At 47.9% G+C, this 17,827-nt stretch overlaps 1 protein-coding gene across 1 annotated transcript in view; it reads left to right on the plus strand.

The window, feature by feature from the left end:
* Positions 1–17,827, plus strand: part of SNX29 (sorting nexin 29) — a 448,301-nt gene that overhangs the window by 78,572 nt on the left and 351,902 nt on the right. Inside the window, exons 10-11 of the mRNA XM_020281338.2 lie at positions 1,579–1,654; positions 3,913–3,995. Coding sequence (XP_020136927.2) covers positions 1,579–1,654; positions 3,913–3,995 — 159 coding nt within the window. The remainder of the gene's footprint in view (positions 1–1,578; positions 1,655–3,912; positions 3,996–17,827) is intronic.

Genomic DNA, 17,827 nt, shown 5'->3' on the forward strand with positions numbered 1-17,827 from the left:
AGATAATGTCGGTGGCACTGAGAAGTCGTGGGTCCCACCTGGTTCTGTGGTGGGGTGGGTGGTGCCACGCTCTCCTGAGCTGACAGCCCAGCAGGACGTTAGACGAGTGGCTCTGAAGGTCGGCCCAGCCTACTGGGGTGCCGCAGTAGAGCTTTCTGGCAGGTGGTTAAAAATGTGTGACTAGGATTCAGGACCGAGGTCCCAGCCACGGCGAGGGCTTGCAAGTTCCATCTTCACAGGGGTGAGAGCCGTAGTGAAGATTGGCTCTAAGAGCTGGAGCCACGATTCAAAGATGCCTTCACTCAGCAATCAGAGAACAGATGGTGAGGGAGGAGGGCCAAAGAAACGGTGCTAGGACGGCTGAGAGGGAGAGCTCCAAGTAGGAGGCGTGGCGGGGAGTACGAGAACCCGACTTAACCAGGGTTATGGAGCGAGTTGCTGCCGGCTGTCACTGAGTTTTGCGCTTGTTAGGATGTGACGTTTAGTTGTGTGGTAGGCACTGATGCTGTATGCCAGGCAGGAGTGCCACCCCATTTCATAGGTGGTGAAACTGATGCACAGCGAGGCTGGGGCACTTGCTGAATTACTGTTGGGGGCAGGGACGTGAGCCCAGGCAGTCAGACAGAGCCTGCACCCCTCAACGGACCCGGATACTATGTAGCGAGGAAGGGGGAGGTGGAAAAGTAACACTTTTTATTTCCCCTTCAAACTTCTTGAGAGTTAGGAGTAGAATAGCTTGCTGTGGACAGCAGGATAGAAGAAAAGGTTAAAAAACATTTTTTTTCCTGATAAGTTTCCCTAAAAATAAAGCCAACAGAGCTGGGAGGTCACGATGTGACTAATGCAGGCATCAGAGGAATGGCGTGGGGGACGGATTAGGGAAACGAGACCTGCTCCCTCCCTGTCTGTGTCCCCTGTCCCCGACACAGGGCTGGTTCTATAGTGGCACTGACAGATAACGTTTCTTGAATGAGCAACCATTCAACCAAGGAAGACTGGCTCTTGGGTTTGCACTTTTCCCTGGAAGGAGACTGGAATGACAGCTAATACATTTATGAAAATTGTTAGTGTCTCTTACTTGTTAGTTTTAAAGGCTATTTATGGCCTCACTTCTTGTGAATGCCTTTCCCAAATGCCACTTAATACAGGGTAAAGTGGCTTTTTTCCGAAAGCAGCAGGCATTGTCGGTGATTAGACCATGCTGCCCTCTAGTGTCTGACTCGAGCCACCACAAGCAGGCGCAGTTTTGTCTAACAGAGCTGGCCTATTACTCCCTGATTCTGAGGTTGGCTCTGAATATGGACTTCATGCATAATTCCAGGTCCGAGGTCAAAAAGCCTACAGGTGAAGGGGAAGTATGGGGCCTTCGATCAGTGACTGATGCCAAATCTGAGATAATGTCTAAAAAAATGAAACAGGTAGTGGATTAAAATTCGGTGTGCAGATGAGGCGGGGAAAATTTTCTAAGTCAACCGGTTTAGCAGATGAGCCAGCGTCTGCATTGTGTCCTTGTCTCGTGGAGAAAATTGAATGAAAACAAAAATCTGACCTTCTCCCTTGCTTGCCGTCTGTGCACAGATGCTGCCCTCGGAAGCCTGGAGAACGGGACGGGACCAGAGGACCACGTCCTCCCGGAGTCCGGGCTTCGGTACAGGTTAATATTGAGAACCAGGGTGCCTTTGGGATTGAACGTGCTAGTCACAGCTATGCACTTGATTCTTTTTAAAACATAGGGTACCTGCTGGGATTAAAGGGCAAGGCCCACTTCCTATTTATGTTCCGGTTTAGTTTTTCCATCACAGAATGTGCAATTGCCATGGTTGTAGATCATCTTTCTCTCAGAGGGAGTGTACAGGGGATAGTAGTTGTCAGACTTCATTTGCATACAGCCTTTACTTTTTGTGCTTTATGGGTCATATCTGAGTACCTCCTCTATTATTATTTTCTTACTTTAAATATTTGTTATTTGAAAATAATATTTAACAATCCTAGTGTTATATAAAATTTAAGCCACTTAGATATTATATATTTGTGAAGTGCTTAGTATACTGTCTGGCATATAGTAAGCAGTATATAGATTTTGTTCTTTTTTCAAATAAAAGTATGTCAAGGGAAAACTGAGTTACCCAAAGTCATTGGATGCTTAGGTCTCCCTGATGCTACCAGCATCCTTGCTGCTCTTACTGGTTTTATTCTTCTCTCCTTATGTTTCTAATTTGGGGTCCCAGGGATCTATCACATCTGCATTTCCCGCCCTCCCTCCCTCCCTTTTCTTTTCTTTTCCCTTCTCTTCCCTCCCCTCCCCTCCCCTCCCCTCCCCTCCCCTCCCCTCCCCTCCCCTCACCCCCTCCCCTCCCCTCCTCCCCTCCCTGCCCTCCCCTCCCCTCCCCTCCCCTCCCCTCCCCTCCTTCCAACAGGGTCTTGCTTTGTTGCCTGGGCTACAGGGCTAAAGTGCAGTGGCATCAACATAGCTTACTGCAGCCTAGGACTCTTGCCTCATCCTCCCCAGTAGCTGGGAGTACAGGCAGGCACCGCCATGCCTGGCTAATTTTTTCTATTTTTTGTAGAGACAGGGTCACAGTATGTTGCTCAGGCTGATCTTGAACTCTTGGCCTCAAGTGGTCCTCCCGCCTTGGCCTCCCAAAGTGCTTGGATGACAGGTGTGGGCCACTGTACTCGGCCCACATCTGCATTTTCAACCTTAGCTCTAGGGTGGGACTTCCTGACTACTACTAGACCATGCTAAGTGTCATGGCCAGACCTGGAATAGACAGGAGTTCTGCTCTCGGAAAATGACACTACGTGGAGGAGGTTTGTACCTGTTAGTACAGTGTCAGAAAGGATTGGTGCAACCAGATCCTTCCAGGGCTCTGAGTCCTTTTTTTGCTGTGTATTTTAGAAAATTTGGAAAATGGAGAGTGAATTAAAAAATATCACTCTTAGCCCCAACTCCATCATGTTGTTGATATTTTGGTACTTTTATTCCTAGTCAGGGTATATGTGTCTGCATGTGTATATGTGTGTGTGCGTGTGTATGTATGTGTATGCATGTGTGCATGTGTGTGTTAACCGTATGATGATGGCCTGCTGTTTTTACAAAAGATGTGAAGTGTAATTTTTTCACGTTGCAAATTCTTTGTAAATATACAGTCAATTCTCATTATTTGCAAAAGTTCTGTTCTGTTGTTGCCGTGAAGGCTGGACCAGTGCTCCTGGGCAAATATAAGGCGGGTTGCTTGAGCCTCTGGTCACAGCATTTTTATCAATCAATGCACAACCTGGTTTTATGTCTGTTCCCATTTGAAGACACCTAATTTCATGTATGTTGTTAATTCATTAGCATGGCCTTCACGGACAGCAGCACCGTAACTCACAAGGGAACACAGCTGACCTAACACACAGGTTTTCTCCATGAGGCACGTCACAGCCTTCTGCGCTTAGGGACACTAGACAGCACTTCAGCATTGTGCTTGTGGGACATTTTAAACAACAAAATCACCAACAAAAAGTGCAAAAATGCTAAAAATGTGGCACTAAATATAGACTGCACAAAGGACACTTGTTGATGGGATGAAAGCTGAAACAAGAAGGCAGAATGTTGCCTTGTTTCACCTCATCTGGGGGCGTGCTCACTGGGTGATTCAAAGTTTTGGCTGCTCTGCGCAGTCATGAATGATTGCAAAAGTGCCTTGAGTGCTGATTTTGGGGTTACAAGTAAATTTTAGTGAGTAGATGAATTTGCATTTATGGGATATACAAATAATGAGGATTGACTAATTTCACATGACTGCCTTCTGTTTCTTCTAGTAGATGTGCCCAAATAAACTTACCACCTGCTAGTTTTTAGAACAAAAACTAAGGTTGTGCATATTCAGTGGTCAAGCGTAACTTCCTCTGCCTGCTCTTTCCTAGCGTGGAAGCCAGTTCTCCAGGCCAAGGAAGTCCCCTCAGCAGCCTGTTACCTTCTGCCTCGGTGCCAGAGTCGATGACAATTAGTAAGTACTTTCTGAGCCACCTCCGCCAGCTCTGGGGTGACGTCTGGGCAGCATATCATGGCAGTGCCTTTGTGCTTGCTTCCACACGGCTATGGGATAAAGCGAGGTGTGTGCGTACCTGGTTGGACGTGAAGGTGTGTGTGGTTGTAGCCTTCTGGAACCGAGGTGAACGTGTGTTCCTTCTGCGTGTGCATGCTCTAACGGATGTGCTTCAGGGGCGGAGCAGCACTGAGGTAGACTTCTGTGGTCCAAGGTTTTGGGGTTAGCCTCAGCTTCAGAGGAACTGTTCTATTTGGGTTTCCCTTGTAACTCTGGAGGGACTGTTTTTGTAGGTAAGGAAGAGTGTCTCTCTCTAAGGTGATTAAACATTGCTAATGATCAGGTTTTAACTGTTTCCAGCTTCGTTACCCAGAAAAAGTATTAGATCTGTAGCAATTAAGAGTCGGTTTGAATGGCTTTACGGAACAAAGTAAACCAGCTCTGGTTTAGTGAGATGGGCATCCATCTCTCTGTACAGGTGGGGAGGCTGGTGCTGGTATTTGGTTCCATGGTTGTAAGAGACCAGGGCTCCTTTTTTGCTTCATAGACCAAAATAGCCATTTCATTCTCATCCCAGGTAGCAGGAAAGAGGAGAGGGGCAAAGGGGAGACTTTCTCCATTTCACATATGGGACTCAGAGGTGTGAACTTGGATAGTGAAAAAATTAGGTTGTTCACTAACCTCTGACTGAAATTTTTAGTGTTTCCTTCAGCTGTGACCATTCCATTTCAATATAATTAGTTTTTCTTTGTGATCTTGTATGTTTTATGTACTTTAAAATATTTTGCTGAAAAGGAGCCGTGGGCTTTCCCAGACTGCAGAGTTGGGCCTACACTCAAAAAAGGTGAAGCCCCAGCTGCAAGGACCTTGCTGTTAATGGAAGGTGCTCACAGTGTCCCCTCACATGTCTTTGGCTAGCATTTATCCCTGGCCGGCCCCAGCTGTGAACAGGACAGTGTAGCTAATTGAAAACAAAAAGAGTTTCCATTGCTAAGGAAGGAAGAATGGTGTTTGGGGGACAGCTGGCACTCTCCGATTCAAGGGTAAAGCAGGAAGTGAGCGGACCCTGAGGTCCATGTGTGGGAATGACCAGTCACACTTTGTGTGATGGACATGCATGGTTTTGTGGCGCTTCTCAGCCTTGAACCCAGCTGAGCAGGTATTAAAAGATCACCCAGTCCATGGGACACTCGGGGTGAGCAAATTCTTAGGGTTTTTCAAACGTAGCTGTTTTTCAAATTTCATTCGTTTACTTACTCTGTACCTTGTTTCATTTTTAATGATGCACTTAAAAAAAACTTGAATGCCTTTATTTAAAAAGGTAACTTTATCTCATTACTGTAAATGGAGAGTCACCATTAGTTGACTTAAGTAACGGGTAGCTGCGAAGTAAAGGCAGTGGAAGGAAACTGTCGTGAAGTCTACCTGGCTGTTGCTGCTGCCTGTCCCAGCTTCTCACGGAGACCCCCTGCCGTTGTGGGAGACGGGGCTGCTGCTGTTCGTGGCCCAGGCCCGTGGCCCCGCCAGGATGGGCAAGCGTCTCGGCCCTCGTACTGCCAGGAGGCTCTGTAACCACTGAGGGGACTGAAGTGGCATTTAAAGCTCATTTGGGCACAGCCTGAAGGCCAACCCTTTTGCAGGTACTTCTCATGCAAAGGGGATTGTGCTAGAAAAAGTAGGGGTTGAAGCCACACGACCACCAGGAAGTGTATCAGGGTCCAGCAGATCAAGAACGGCAAGAAATCACAACCCTTGAACCCAATGATGGTTGCTTGAACTTTATTGAGGAAAAGGATTAAATTCTGGCTGCTAGGTTTGATTGCAAAGGTCATGCTGTTGGTGACATTCCTGGAGTCTGCTTTAAGGCACCAAAGTAGCCAGTGTCTTTTTTTTTTTTTTTGGCCCTGTTCAAAGAAAAGAAGGAAAGATCAAGACCATACATTTTGGTAGTAAAAACACAGTAGTAATAAATTTTCATATGCCAAAAAGAGACGGTCAGTGTGTAAGCGTTAGAAAGGTGTTGAAGGTAGCCTAGTGCTAAACTCAAAGGCATTAAATGGATTGGAGAAGGAAAAAAGAGAAATCACTTTCTAAGACTTGCTGTTGTTTAATGCCCTGTCTTTCTAGCATCTACGACACTATCTCTGTGTAGGTGGTGCCTTGTAGATGGATCAGACTTCATTCTGGCTGAGGCATAGCTACACCAAAGGACACTGTTCTTTTACATATGAGCAATGTTTTTTTCAAAAGGACAATGGCTCCTGCGTGGTGGCCGTGAGTACCAGGCTTTGTAGGTGCCTCCCCCGGCACCTTACATGGGGCCTTGGGCACCTGTGCACCCCGGCGCGTAGCTAACATTCTGCTTTCCGGGAGTCCCTGCTCCCTGGGCTGAGGTCCCAGCATGTCAGGTAAACATGGTTTGCTTTGTCGGCTGCCCTGCAGGGCCTTGTGGGTCGTGGTCTCTGGGTCTCCCACAGCTGTTTGCTGTCTTTGAGGACTTCACTGGCCCTGCTTGTGCCTATTTAGTGACAACATTCCCTCGAACATGCTCAAGATCCGCCGATGGCAGGGATTTCGATTGTTTTTGTTTTCACTCATACCGTTTTCTAGAAACTAAACCATTTTATTATTTGGTATCTTTGGCAAGTTAGGGACATATCCAGAATCTACAGCTGGAATCTCTGAAGAAAAGTGTCAGCACGTCCACATTGGGTACTTGGTAGTCGTGTGGTCTGTGGTTAGTAGTGACTGTGTGTGGGCGGCTGGCTGGGTGGGCTTCTGTTTCCGCAGTGGCTGTAACGTTTAGGCAGTTGTCAGGGGACAGCACTGTCATCCACCTGTGTGTGTTCCAGAACAGAGTCTTAGCAATTTCGAGTAGAGGATGGTTTGACGTGCGTCCCCCCATCCCACCCCCACCTCTTATGCCATCGGCGAGAGAGGTGAGAAGCGCACGTCTGTCTGGGTATCCAGGGTGTGTTAGTCTGTTTGGGTTGCCATGGCAAAGGACCACAGACTGGGTGGCTTCAACAACAAACGTTTCTCACGGTTCTAGAGGCTGAAATGTCATGATCAAGGTGCTGGCAGGTTGGTTTCTGGTGAGGCCTGTCTCCTGGGCTTGCAGACAGCTGCCTTCCCTCTGTGTCTTTCCTGGCCTTTCCTCTGTGCACATGCATCCTGGTGTCCCTCTCTCTTCTTACAAGGACACCAGTCCTATGGGGTCAGGGCCCCCACCCTTATGACCTTACTTAACCTCAGTTATCTGCTTACTGGCTCTATGTCCAAATACACTCACATTGGGGGTTAGGGCTTCAGCATATGAGTTTGGTGGGGGCCGCACTTCAGTTTATAACATGGGGTGTCTGTCCCAAGAGGGGGTGTTGCAAGAGCAGTTCCCGTGCAGATTAACAATCCCATCCTGGCATGTGAAGCATCTAAGGTTCTACTCTGCAGCGGCTGCTCAACCCCTGCAAACCCCAGAGGAGCCTGGTGAAGGATCTCGTCAACTCTGTGCTCCCCAAAGCAGCGAGTGCTTCCCTCGCACGCCGCCAAGTGGCTTCCCTGGCTTCATTTAATAATCGGCGCGGGTGGCTGTCTCTGTGCTGTAATCCAGCTAGAGCTGGGTTGTTTAATCCTCGGTGCTTGGGGATAATTGACGATCCTCTGCCAAGTGACTTTCCCCTCTTGGGTGTCCCTGAAATTGCAAAGAGTGTTTTGTTCTGAGGCTTTTATTTATGTATTTATTTTTTATTTCGGCATATTATGGGGGTACAGATTTTAAGGTTTCAATAAATGCCCATTTCCCCCCCTCCCCCCACAAGTCTGAGTCTCCATCATGACCATCCCCCAGATGGTGCACATCTCACTCATTATGTATGTATATACCCGCCCCCCTCCCCCTCCCCCCTGCCCAATACCCTATTACTGTAGTACCTATGTGTCCACTTAGGTGCTGCTCAGTTAATACCAGTTTGCTGGTGAGTATATGTGGTGCTTGTTTTTCCATTCTTGGGAAACTTCACTTAATAGTATGGGTTCCAGCTCTAACCAGGAAAATATAAGATGTGCTATATCACCATTGTTTCTTAGAGCTGAATAGTACTCCATGGTGTACATATACCACATTTTATTAATCCATTCTTGGGTTGATGGGCACTTGGGCTATTTCCACAGCCTTGCAATTATGAATTGTGCTGCTATAAACATTTGAGTGCAGGTGTCTTTTTTGTAGAGTGTCATTGGATCTTTTGGGTAGACATTATGAAAAAGTTAATTATGTAGCGAAGCAGTGAAGACAGTTTGGAACAAAACAAAACACCTGTAATTCTGCCTCAGAGATACTTTGCATTTCTGCAGGTAGGTTTGCAATTCTTGTTTTTGGGCACACGGAGTCATACGTGGTTGGAATTGCAACCACGCCTGTTGCTCTAGGGAGGCGACATGCCATCGGAGCCGGGGTGGGGGTGGGGGTCGGGTATGTGCTGAGGCCTGACTGCCTGGGTTCAAATTCCAGCTGGATGGCCCTAAACCTCTCAGTGCCTGTGTCCCTGTTGGAACATAAGGATGGCTTCAATACCCATCACATGTGGTGGTTGTGAAGCTTAACCGTGGTGTGTTAAGAAGAGCATTTGGATCGGAATTGAGAGTCAGTGGATGCCGGTTATGAATGTGCTTGTTTTGCGTTGTGCTTTTCAGCACTACATCATAGCCATCCTTTTCTCCTCCACCTCCCTGGTCAGGCTGTTGTATTGCTGCATAATATTCCATCACTTGGTTTATTACCATTTACTAGATTATTTTGGGGGGTTACCAGCCAGACTTTGCTTTTTTTTAAAAAAAATTTTAAAGCAAGTTTCTTCATTCATTGTAAGGAAAAAATTGAAAAGCCCCACCTGTAAGGTGCGGGGTTAGTAGTAAGCGCACTCTGAGAATATCAGCCAGTAGTCTCTTTCCCTCCGTGTTCCTTTGGGATAAACTGCTGGTTGTGGGAGAAGTGGGTCGGAGGTTATGCCTGTCTTTATAAACGGGCTTGTTACAGTCGCATTGTGTGTTCCAGGCAGTGAGATCTGCCAGCGTCTTCACACTTCACCGCTGTGAGTTGCTTGCCTTTCAATATGTTTTTGCTACTTTAAGAAGTTGGGCAGAGCTCCTTTGTGGTTGGGGGTGCTAAAAAAATCCTTTGTCTTTAGGAGCAGCCCCCTTCATGCTGTTAACATTTGTGTCCCCCACGTGAGCTGTTTGTTTGTACCCTTCAGGTTTGGGGCCTCTCACCCTCCATTAGGTGTTCCGACTGATTTGGAAAGGAAAACAAGGGTCAGCTTAGGAGGATGGGACTCAACAGGGCTGCTCTGTGCAGCTTTGAGAGCAGGTTGAAAAGGGGGCTGAGGCCTCATTTTTCACAGGGATGTCACTGGGACTTTCTTTTTCTGCCTTTTCATTTTCTGGGTCACTAGAACAGGCTGAAATAGTCTTCTCCACCCCACGTCCCATCTGTTCATGACTCCCCCCCCCGCCCCCGCAGCTGAGCATCCCCTCCCCCCATAGGCTGGCTCCCCTGGCTGACGTTACTGCTGTGGCTGGTGGCTTTCCTTTCCTGCCTCTTCCTCAGTCAGCTCTTGCTGCCAGGTCCTGACAAACCTCAGACAGAACTTCTGGAATGTGACTGGTTTGTTTAGAAACAGCAGGTCTGAAGAAAGTGGTATTTTTTTTTTTTTTATTTTTTTTTTTATTTTTTAAATTTAAAGCCCCAGCCCTGGCCCGGGGGAATAGGCGGCAGCCCACCCACAGGGCGGGGGGAGGGGGGCACAGCTAGAAAGTGGTATTTAGTTTATTTTTGGAGACCCTGTGTTCCCCCCCACCCTTCTTCTCTAAGCAGATGAGTTTCTGTATTACTCCACTTTTGACAGTGGCATCGTATGAAAATATAACGCACTAAAAGGAGTAGTATATTTTGGCAGAGCTCACTGTGTGCCACGCAAGCATCGTATAATTTAATCACTTTCTCATCAAGTCGCTCAGCAACCTTCTAAGGTGTAGGTAACATTATTCCCTGTTTCTGTGTGAGAAAACTGAGGCTTGGTGAGGGTGAGTAACTGGCCCAAGGCCTCACAGCTAGTAATCATTCAACGAATAGTTGTCGAGCTCCTGCTGTGTGCCAGAAGGTTCCTAGGTGTGGTAGGTGGCAAATCCGGTGACGGACCCAGGTTTTATAATTCTAAATTTCCTAAGGGGACTTGTTCCACTGTCACCCATCCCAGCCCGGCAGCAAGGGGACTCATAACGTGTGGACATCCAGGTCTGAGAGCCCTAAACTTACTGTTTGTGAGAAAGTGAGGACACTCGGTTTTCAGGATGAGCATACCCACCCTGTTTGATTATTTTCGGGGGTGCCTTTAGCTCTGAGGATTATTAGGGCCGTGAAAATGGGCACGACTGTCCTCTCCTCCATACCAGTCACTCTTTGCCAGTTGCTGTGTCGCCACCTCCCATCTCACCCCCTTCCGCCAACCCCACAGATGCTCCAGGCGACAACCAAGCTGTCCCGGGTTACTGTGCCCCCTGGTGGGTGGTCTAGGAACTGGCCCATTCATTTTCTCTTCCCCATCTCACTTCCTTTTTCTCCCTCAGAGCACATGATATTTGCAACTCTTGGTTTTCATTATAAATGGTTTAATGAATTTCACCTTAGGTTATCATTTTTTATATCTACATAAAATAATAAATGGTGGTTAATATTAAAATTCTTTAAATTCTCCTTTCTTTTTTCTCTTTTATCTTAAAAATCTTTGTTTCTGTTATGGGAACAAAATGTGACCTTAATTTTAATGGATGAATGGAAAAGTAGTTTGCATAATATGCTGGTATTAAAGCAAAAGAAAGTCGTGTATTTCTGAAATGAAATTAAACATAATAAGAAATCCATGTTGTTAACCTTTAATGTCTTTAAAAATACCCAGTGGTCCTCAAGACATTGGCAAAAAATAGCTGTCCACCTCACCATCATTTGCTGTTTAAGCTAACTTTCTGCAGATATCAAATTTTATAATGAAGAAAATTTCATTTTCTATCTTTCAGTTTCATTTAACTTTTTTTTTTTTAACATGTGACAACAATGTTTCAACAAAATTTGGGAATTAATAGTCCCCGTGGTTCCCAATCTGGGGCCCAAGAGGGTGCAAAGGGGAGTTGGGGGCAAGAGAGCAGCCTCGCAAACCGCTGTGCTGAAGACTGACACAGACCCTGAGCAGTCGTGTCTCTTTTGGAGTAGCAGACATCTCTGCTTTTGGCTGGGAGTGCTTTAGCTCTGCAGTCGGCAGCCTTTGATACCAAGCAGGGTGACTGGGACTTGGGACTCATAGACAAAAGTGGTTCCCAGTGCTGGTGTAAGAGGGGTCCTCGGTGGTAAGTAATAATTAGGATAATTGTTTGCACTCGTTAGTGGTGAGGCGGCAGCATCATGCTAGATGCTTCTGTGAAGTTAGCCCGGGCTTTGCACCAGCCCACCGGTTTCAGGCATCACTGGTCCATTGTACAGATGGGAAAATCACTGAGGCAGAGGCTGAATACAGTGCTCAGAGTCCCACAGCGAAACTTCTGGGGCTGTGGCTTCGAAATGCAACCCTTATACTCTTTCCTTCTTCTTCCTGCTTGGTGTGGGTGGGAACCAGCAGGTTTTGCCTTTTTTGTAGTAGGCTCACGTGGCGACCTGAGTACTGCAGTACTGGCTGCCTGGGAAGGAGGAGGAGCTTCCTTTCGTAGGAGGAGCTGTCGGACAGCTGGGCTCTAATGTCCGGTTCTAGTGCTGCAAGGGGACGAGGTCCCTTTGGAGCTGTGAGCGTGGCCTTGTCTTGCTCAGGCTTTGCTTGTCCCTCTGGCTGCGTGACAGGGAAGGGCAGGCACCGTCCAAACAGGTTCTGGCGTGGGCGACCTGGGCTGCAGGGCATTGGCTCGGGCTCTGCAGCAGACCTCACAGCGCCACTCTGCAGGCCAGCCAGAAAGCTGGAGAGAGACGGGGAGAGGCCGGAACATGTCTCGTCAGCTGTCACAGCACCTGCAGAAGGCTGTGGCAGGCTGGCTCTGTGGGGTCGGAGCAGGGGCGGTGCCGGGTGGGTGTTCACACACTGCCCGAGGAGGGTGCCAGGCACCCTCTCTGAGCTCCACGGCATGCTCCGAGGACATGGGTGCTGACTTGTGCTCTTCGACAGTCCTGACTCCATTCCCACTTGTTCTGAGACTCAGAAAGGATCTTAGCCATCACTGCTCCCAGCCTCCTCATTTACATGGGAAAGCTTGGCTTAGCGAGCCCAGGGACATCATCTGGGGTCCTGCAGCGAGACCCCGTCTCTACTATAAATAGAAAGAAATTAATTGGCCAACTAGTATATTTAGAAAAAATTAGCCGGGCATGGTGGCGCATGCCTGTAGTCCCAGCTACTCAGGAGGCTGAGGCAGCAGGATTGCTTGAGCCCAGGAGTTTGAGGTTGCTGTGAGCTAGGCTGACGCCACAGCACTCACCCTAGCCTGGGCGACAAAGCGAGACTCTGTCTCAAAAAAAAGTGCCTTCTTGCTATAGACCGAATGTTTGTGTCCCTCTAAAATTTGTGTGTTGAAATGATAACCCCAGTGTGACGGTGTTGGGAGGTGGTTAGGTTGTAGGATGGAGCCCTCACAAATGGCATTAGCGTCCTTATGAAAGGGACCCCAGCGAGCTTGTCTGTCCCTTCTGCCCCATGAGGACAGAGCGGGAAGGCGCCAGATGTGGACCAAGAAGAGGACCCTTGCCAGACACTGATCTGCTGGTTCCTTCATCTGGACTCCCGGCTTCCAGAGTCCTGAGAAGTAAATGTCGTGTTTATAAGCCGCCCAGCATGTGGTGCTGCCACCGCAGCCCCATCGGGCTGACCACCCGCCCAGCAGACCTCGCCTCTGTCACTTGTCAGATTACCCCGCTTGGTTTTCTTCCTAGCTGCTGACTTCAGGCTTCAGACCCCTTGTGACCCGACTGTCCTTTCCTCCTGATTTCCTCTGTCCCTCGCTGGGGTGTAGGCTCCTGAGGACAGGCGCTTGGCCTGCACGTTCGCTGCCAAGTCCCTATGCCCCAAACTCTGCCGACATGCAGTGGTGGTCAAGAAACATCTAAGGGAGGAAGGGAGGAATAAACGAAGGAACTACTGCTTATTTTGGTTTTAACAAGCATGGAAAATTAAAAATGCGTTTTGTAGGAACCATCGAGCCTGAGTTCCTGGAGCGCGGGCTCCTCTGTTTCAGCCCCGCGGCAGCTCTAGCTCTGGAGGCAGCGGAGGCCTGTTCATGTGAGCCGCTCAGGGAGCCAGTTTCCCGCTGCGTCGGGGAGAGAGACGTCTCGAGGTGGTGGAAGGAACAGTGTGTGTCTTTAAAGAGGCATTTGCATGGTGTTTTCTTTCAGTGAACAGGAAAACTTGGTCTTGACTCTGGCTCTGATAGCAGTGGGTCTCTTGGCCTCGCTGCCCCTCAGTTTCCCAAACTGTGATGTGGAGGAGGCTGCGCTAAGGGTTCCTTGTGGTTCTGACCATCTGTTCCGGGAAAGGAGTCATGATGCTTGTGTTCTTATTTGCAGTGATTAAGGAGCCAAGTGGTTGCAGTCTGGATGTTTCTAAAGACTTGCCTGATCTCGTTAGTTGCTTTGATGTCAGAGACAGATATCTTCATTTTCTTCTTGCTTATTATCTCCCTTGCAAATGTGGTGCCTGCTCAGGTGACTTTGAATGACCTTTGGCTAAGTAAGGTAGTATCAGCAAACACACTGGCTTTGACATTTGGCCCACAACTCTTTATGCCCTTGGCCCGGTGTTGGCTGATGCAGGAAGCTTGACTGGGTTCGAAAGGGGCACAGTGGCATTTGTGTGAGCGCCCAGGCACCTGTGGACTGGTTGAAAGGACGCTGTCTTACAGAGTTGGTGTAGGTGAATCAACAACCTTCTTTGTGAAAGGCAAATGTCACCTTCAGATTTTAATTCTGAGTGGCCAGCAGCCCTTACCTTGTCACTGCCAAGCTTATATTGTCAGAGCTGCTGGATTAGATGTGTAAATTCTTTCTGTACTTCATACATCCTTTGTTATTGTAGTGCCCGACATCAGTCAATCATGGATGAATGGAGTTGGGAGGCGACCTGTTGGGGTGGACAGAGCCTGGGGCTAGGCAGACCACGGTACTGCTGCTCAAGGGCTGTGTGACCTGGGGCAAATGCTTTAGCTTATCTGAACTCAGTTTCCCAGTCTGTGAAACAGAAGTGATATCATCTGTAGGATTCTAGGGGGTGTATGAAGTGTCTGGCATGGAGCCTAGGATATGTTGTATCTGGGAACTTTATCGGAGTCTCTTAGTTTCAAAGAGATCAGAAGCCTCTTGCACGTGTGTGCAAAACTATTTGTCTGACACGCATGGCATCAGTGGTGTATGCACTGAAGGCCCTGACTTCACCACTGTGTGACACATCGGTGTAGCAAAATAGCACTTGTACCCTTGACGGTATACATATAAGAAATAAATGGGAAAAAATTAAAAAATCGCGTTTGTGTATTTGTGCACATATGTGGATTTTTCTGGGGAGAAATTCCTTTGCTTTCACCACTCTCCTTCAAAGGGTTCCAGATCTTAGAAAGAAGTAAGAAACACTTTAGGAGCTCAGTATATAGACTGCACACAGTGTCAGGGCAACACTAACAACTGTACCGTTATCATTGTTGTGGCTGTTCTGCTCACTGGTGTTGAAACCAGCTAGACCAGTTGCGTTTTTATCCACCTTCCTACACATACTAGCAGTGGGAACTTGGGAAAATCATTTAACCTATCATGCCTCAGTGTTCCTGTCTGTAAAATGGGGCGAATGATGGTACTCATCTGATAGGGTTGTGAGGATTAAACGAAGTAATATATGGAAAATGCTTAGAAGATACTCTGTGTAAATTATACCTTGATAAGAAATATTGGGGAAAAATACCCAGAAGAATACCTGGCACATTAGTCAATATCTGGTATTATTATTAATAATAATCACTTCAGTAATCTCTCAAAGGGTAAGTTGTTGACTAATCTTGCTGAAAACAACATCTGGGCCTTCTTGTTGAACCGCACATATTTCTCTTTTACTGAAACCATCCATACTGCAGAGCCCCTTAAGTTCCTTTTACCTGATGTCTACTCATTAATCTTCCCTCTAGTTAAGAGGAAATCAGTCTATTTTTTGAGTGAGGCTGGTGGCCTCAAGATTGGAAGTAATGATCAGATAGGGCAGTGGTTCTCTATTGGGGGTGATTTCAACTGCTAGGGGACATTTGGGATGAGGGTGCTACTGGCAGAAAGAGAGTAGAGAGGCCAAGGGTGCTATTAAACATCCTATACTGCACAAGAACAGCCCCCCACGACAGAGAATTAATTATCTGGTCCAAAATGACAACAGTGCTGAAGTTGAGAAACCCTAAGACAGGAGAAGGAGGCAGTGGGGCTCTTTGCCAGGAACCATATTTGGTTTTTTTTTTTTTTGAGACAGAGTCTCACTTTTGTTGCCCTGGCTAGAGTGAGTGCCGTGGCGTCAGCGTAGCTCACAGCAACCTCAAACTCCTGGGCTCAAGCAATCCTGCTGCCTCAGCCTCCCAAGTAGCTGGGACTACAGGCATGCACCACCATGCCCGGCTAATTTTTTGTATATATATTTTTAGTTGGTCAATTAATTTCTTTCTATTTTTAGTAGAGACGGGGTCTCGCTCAGGATGGTTTCGAACTCCCAACCTCGAGCAATCCGCCCGCCTCGGCCTCCCAGAGTGCTAGGATTACAGGCGTGAGCCACCGCGCCCGGCCCATATTTGGTTTTAAACTAATTTTTTTTTTTTTTTGGACCATTTGCCTCCTGCTTGGGTTAGGGAATAAAACTTACAAAAAACAAAACAAAACAAATCTAAAGGAAATGATGGATCTCAGAGAGTATTTGTGTGTGTGTGTTTTTGGGAGCTGTTCAGTCTCCTCACCCCTGCTATGAAGATGATTAGGGGGCTCTCAGAGCACAAGGGTAAACACCTGTGGAATATGGCAGAGGAAATGATCCTGGCTTGGTAGCTGCAGAAACACACTCACTCCCATTCAGCACGTGCAGCTCGTTGGCGTTTCCTTACTTGAACTTACGAAAATCCATCCAATCGATATTTATTGGTATTTGCAGCAGCCTCATCTTCTATCCCTTACTTTTTAACAACTGAGTTTCCATGCTTGAGTTAATTTCTTTGTTTCACTATGTGGTTATTTGGGAGCTGGAAGCTGTCTTTACTCCTGCTGGCTGCAGGAAGAGCAGCACTGGAGCCACCAGGGGGCGCTCTGGTCTTTTCTCTGCCGTCTCTTTGCGCCTGTGGTTGTCGTTATCTGAATTCTTGATGTCCAGCGAGGTGCCCTAGTTCAGTGGTGGGGTGGGGGTGGTGGTGGTGGTGGTGGGAGCGATGGTCTTTTCTAGTTAAAAAACACCAAGCACGCACACAGCTGTCCGTGCGCTGACAGCATACCTGTTCCGTGCAAGGCCGCTCCCTTTCTGAAGGACAAGGTGTAGGGGTCTGGGCCTGTTTTGAAAGGGAATATGCAGCTAATCATAGAACATTTCTCCTATGCCATTGCTTTTCCTGAGAAGTAATTGATTAGCCTTGGGTATTTATTCAGCCTTTGCATCCTAATCATGGCCTTCTTTTCCGTCCCTTGGGGGGCTGGGGGGTGGTAGGTGGTGGAGAGAGGTGAGCCCAGATAATCAGCCCAATTGTTTCCTTTTGATTTGCCGTCGCTTTTGATCCTGAGCCAGGGCAGAGAGGGCAAGAAAAACATCCGGAGTTATCAATAGGCCCTGTTGAGTGGGCCCTTTTTTCCTCTCCGCTATTATTGGAAGGGATTCGCAATACTATTGAGGCGTTGTGGCTCGTCGCCTGGCAACGCAGTTCCAAACACTCAGCCCGAGAAGCAAAGCGAGGAGTGCAGCAGTAGTGACTGGGGAGGTGGCAGGGACGCAGCCCGCTGCTCGGCTGAGGGTCTGGTGGTGAGGCCCGAGGGCGAGGTGCCGGGCAGCGGCCGTTACATTGGCTGTTCTCTGAGCCCATTGCCCCCGACCACGAGAGCAGGTTTGTTGACGTGGCCAACACAGATCCCTCACGCTGGGCAAGTTTCTTGAAAGGGGAAACTTCCCACTGAATATCAGACCTGCAGTGACTCTCTTAGTAGCTGGAAGGTTCCAGATGGAATTTAGACGTGCCTCACTTCTTTATAGTTCATTTATTCATTCCCCAAACATTTACCAAGTATCTCTAACGTGCCGGGCGCTGCTCTAGGTGTTGGGGAGTTAAAGGTGGAGACCTAGACCTGCCACTCACAAGCTCTGTGCCTCAGTTTCCCCACCATTAAAATTCAGATGATGAGAGTACCAGCACCCTAGGCTGTCGTGAGTTCACATACAGAAAGTACACATGACAATGTGCATAGTACTCAGTAGAAGTTAGCTCTCATTACCTGTGCCCTGCCTACACAGAGTTCAAAACCTTTTGGAAATAATGATGGCAAGAAAAGAAAGAAATGAAGAACGATTGATTGGGTGGGGAAAAGGGAAGGCGATAAAGTCACATGGGAGTGATGCATTCTTTGTCGGCCGTAGGCACGGAACACCCTCCACAGCAATTGTCCCCCCACGCAGTCCACTCCGGCACTCCGGGGAATGAGCTCCCCGTGAAGTGGGGAATCCTAGTGGGAGTTGCAGGTCACACAGCACAGCGTCCAGCTCCCTGGCTGGAACCAC

The sequence above is a fragment of the Microcebus murinus genome, chromosome 19 (genome assembly GCF_040939455.1).
Source record: "Microcebus murinus isolate Inina chromosome 19, M.murinus_Inina_mat1.0, whole genome shotgun sequence".
Lineage (NCBI taxonomy): Eukaryota > Metazoa > Chordata > Mammalia > Primates > Cheirogaleidae > Microcebus > Microcebus murinus.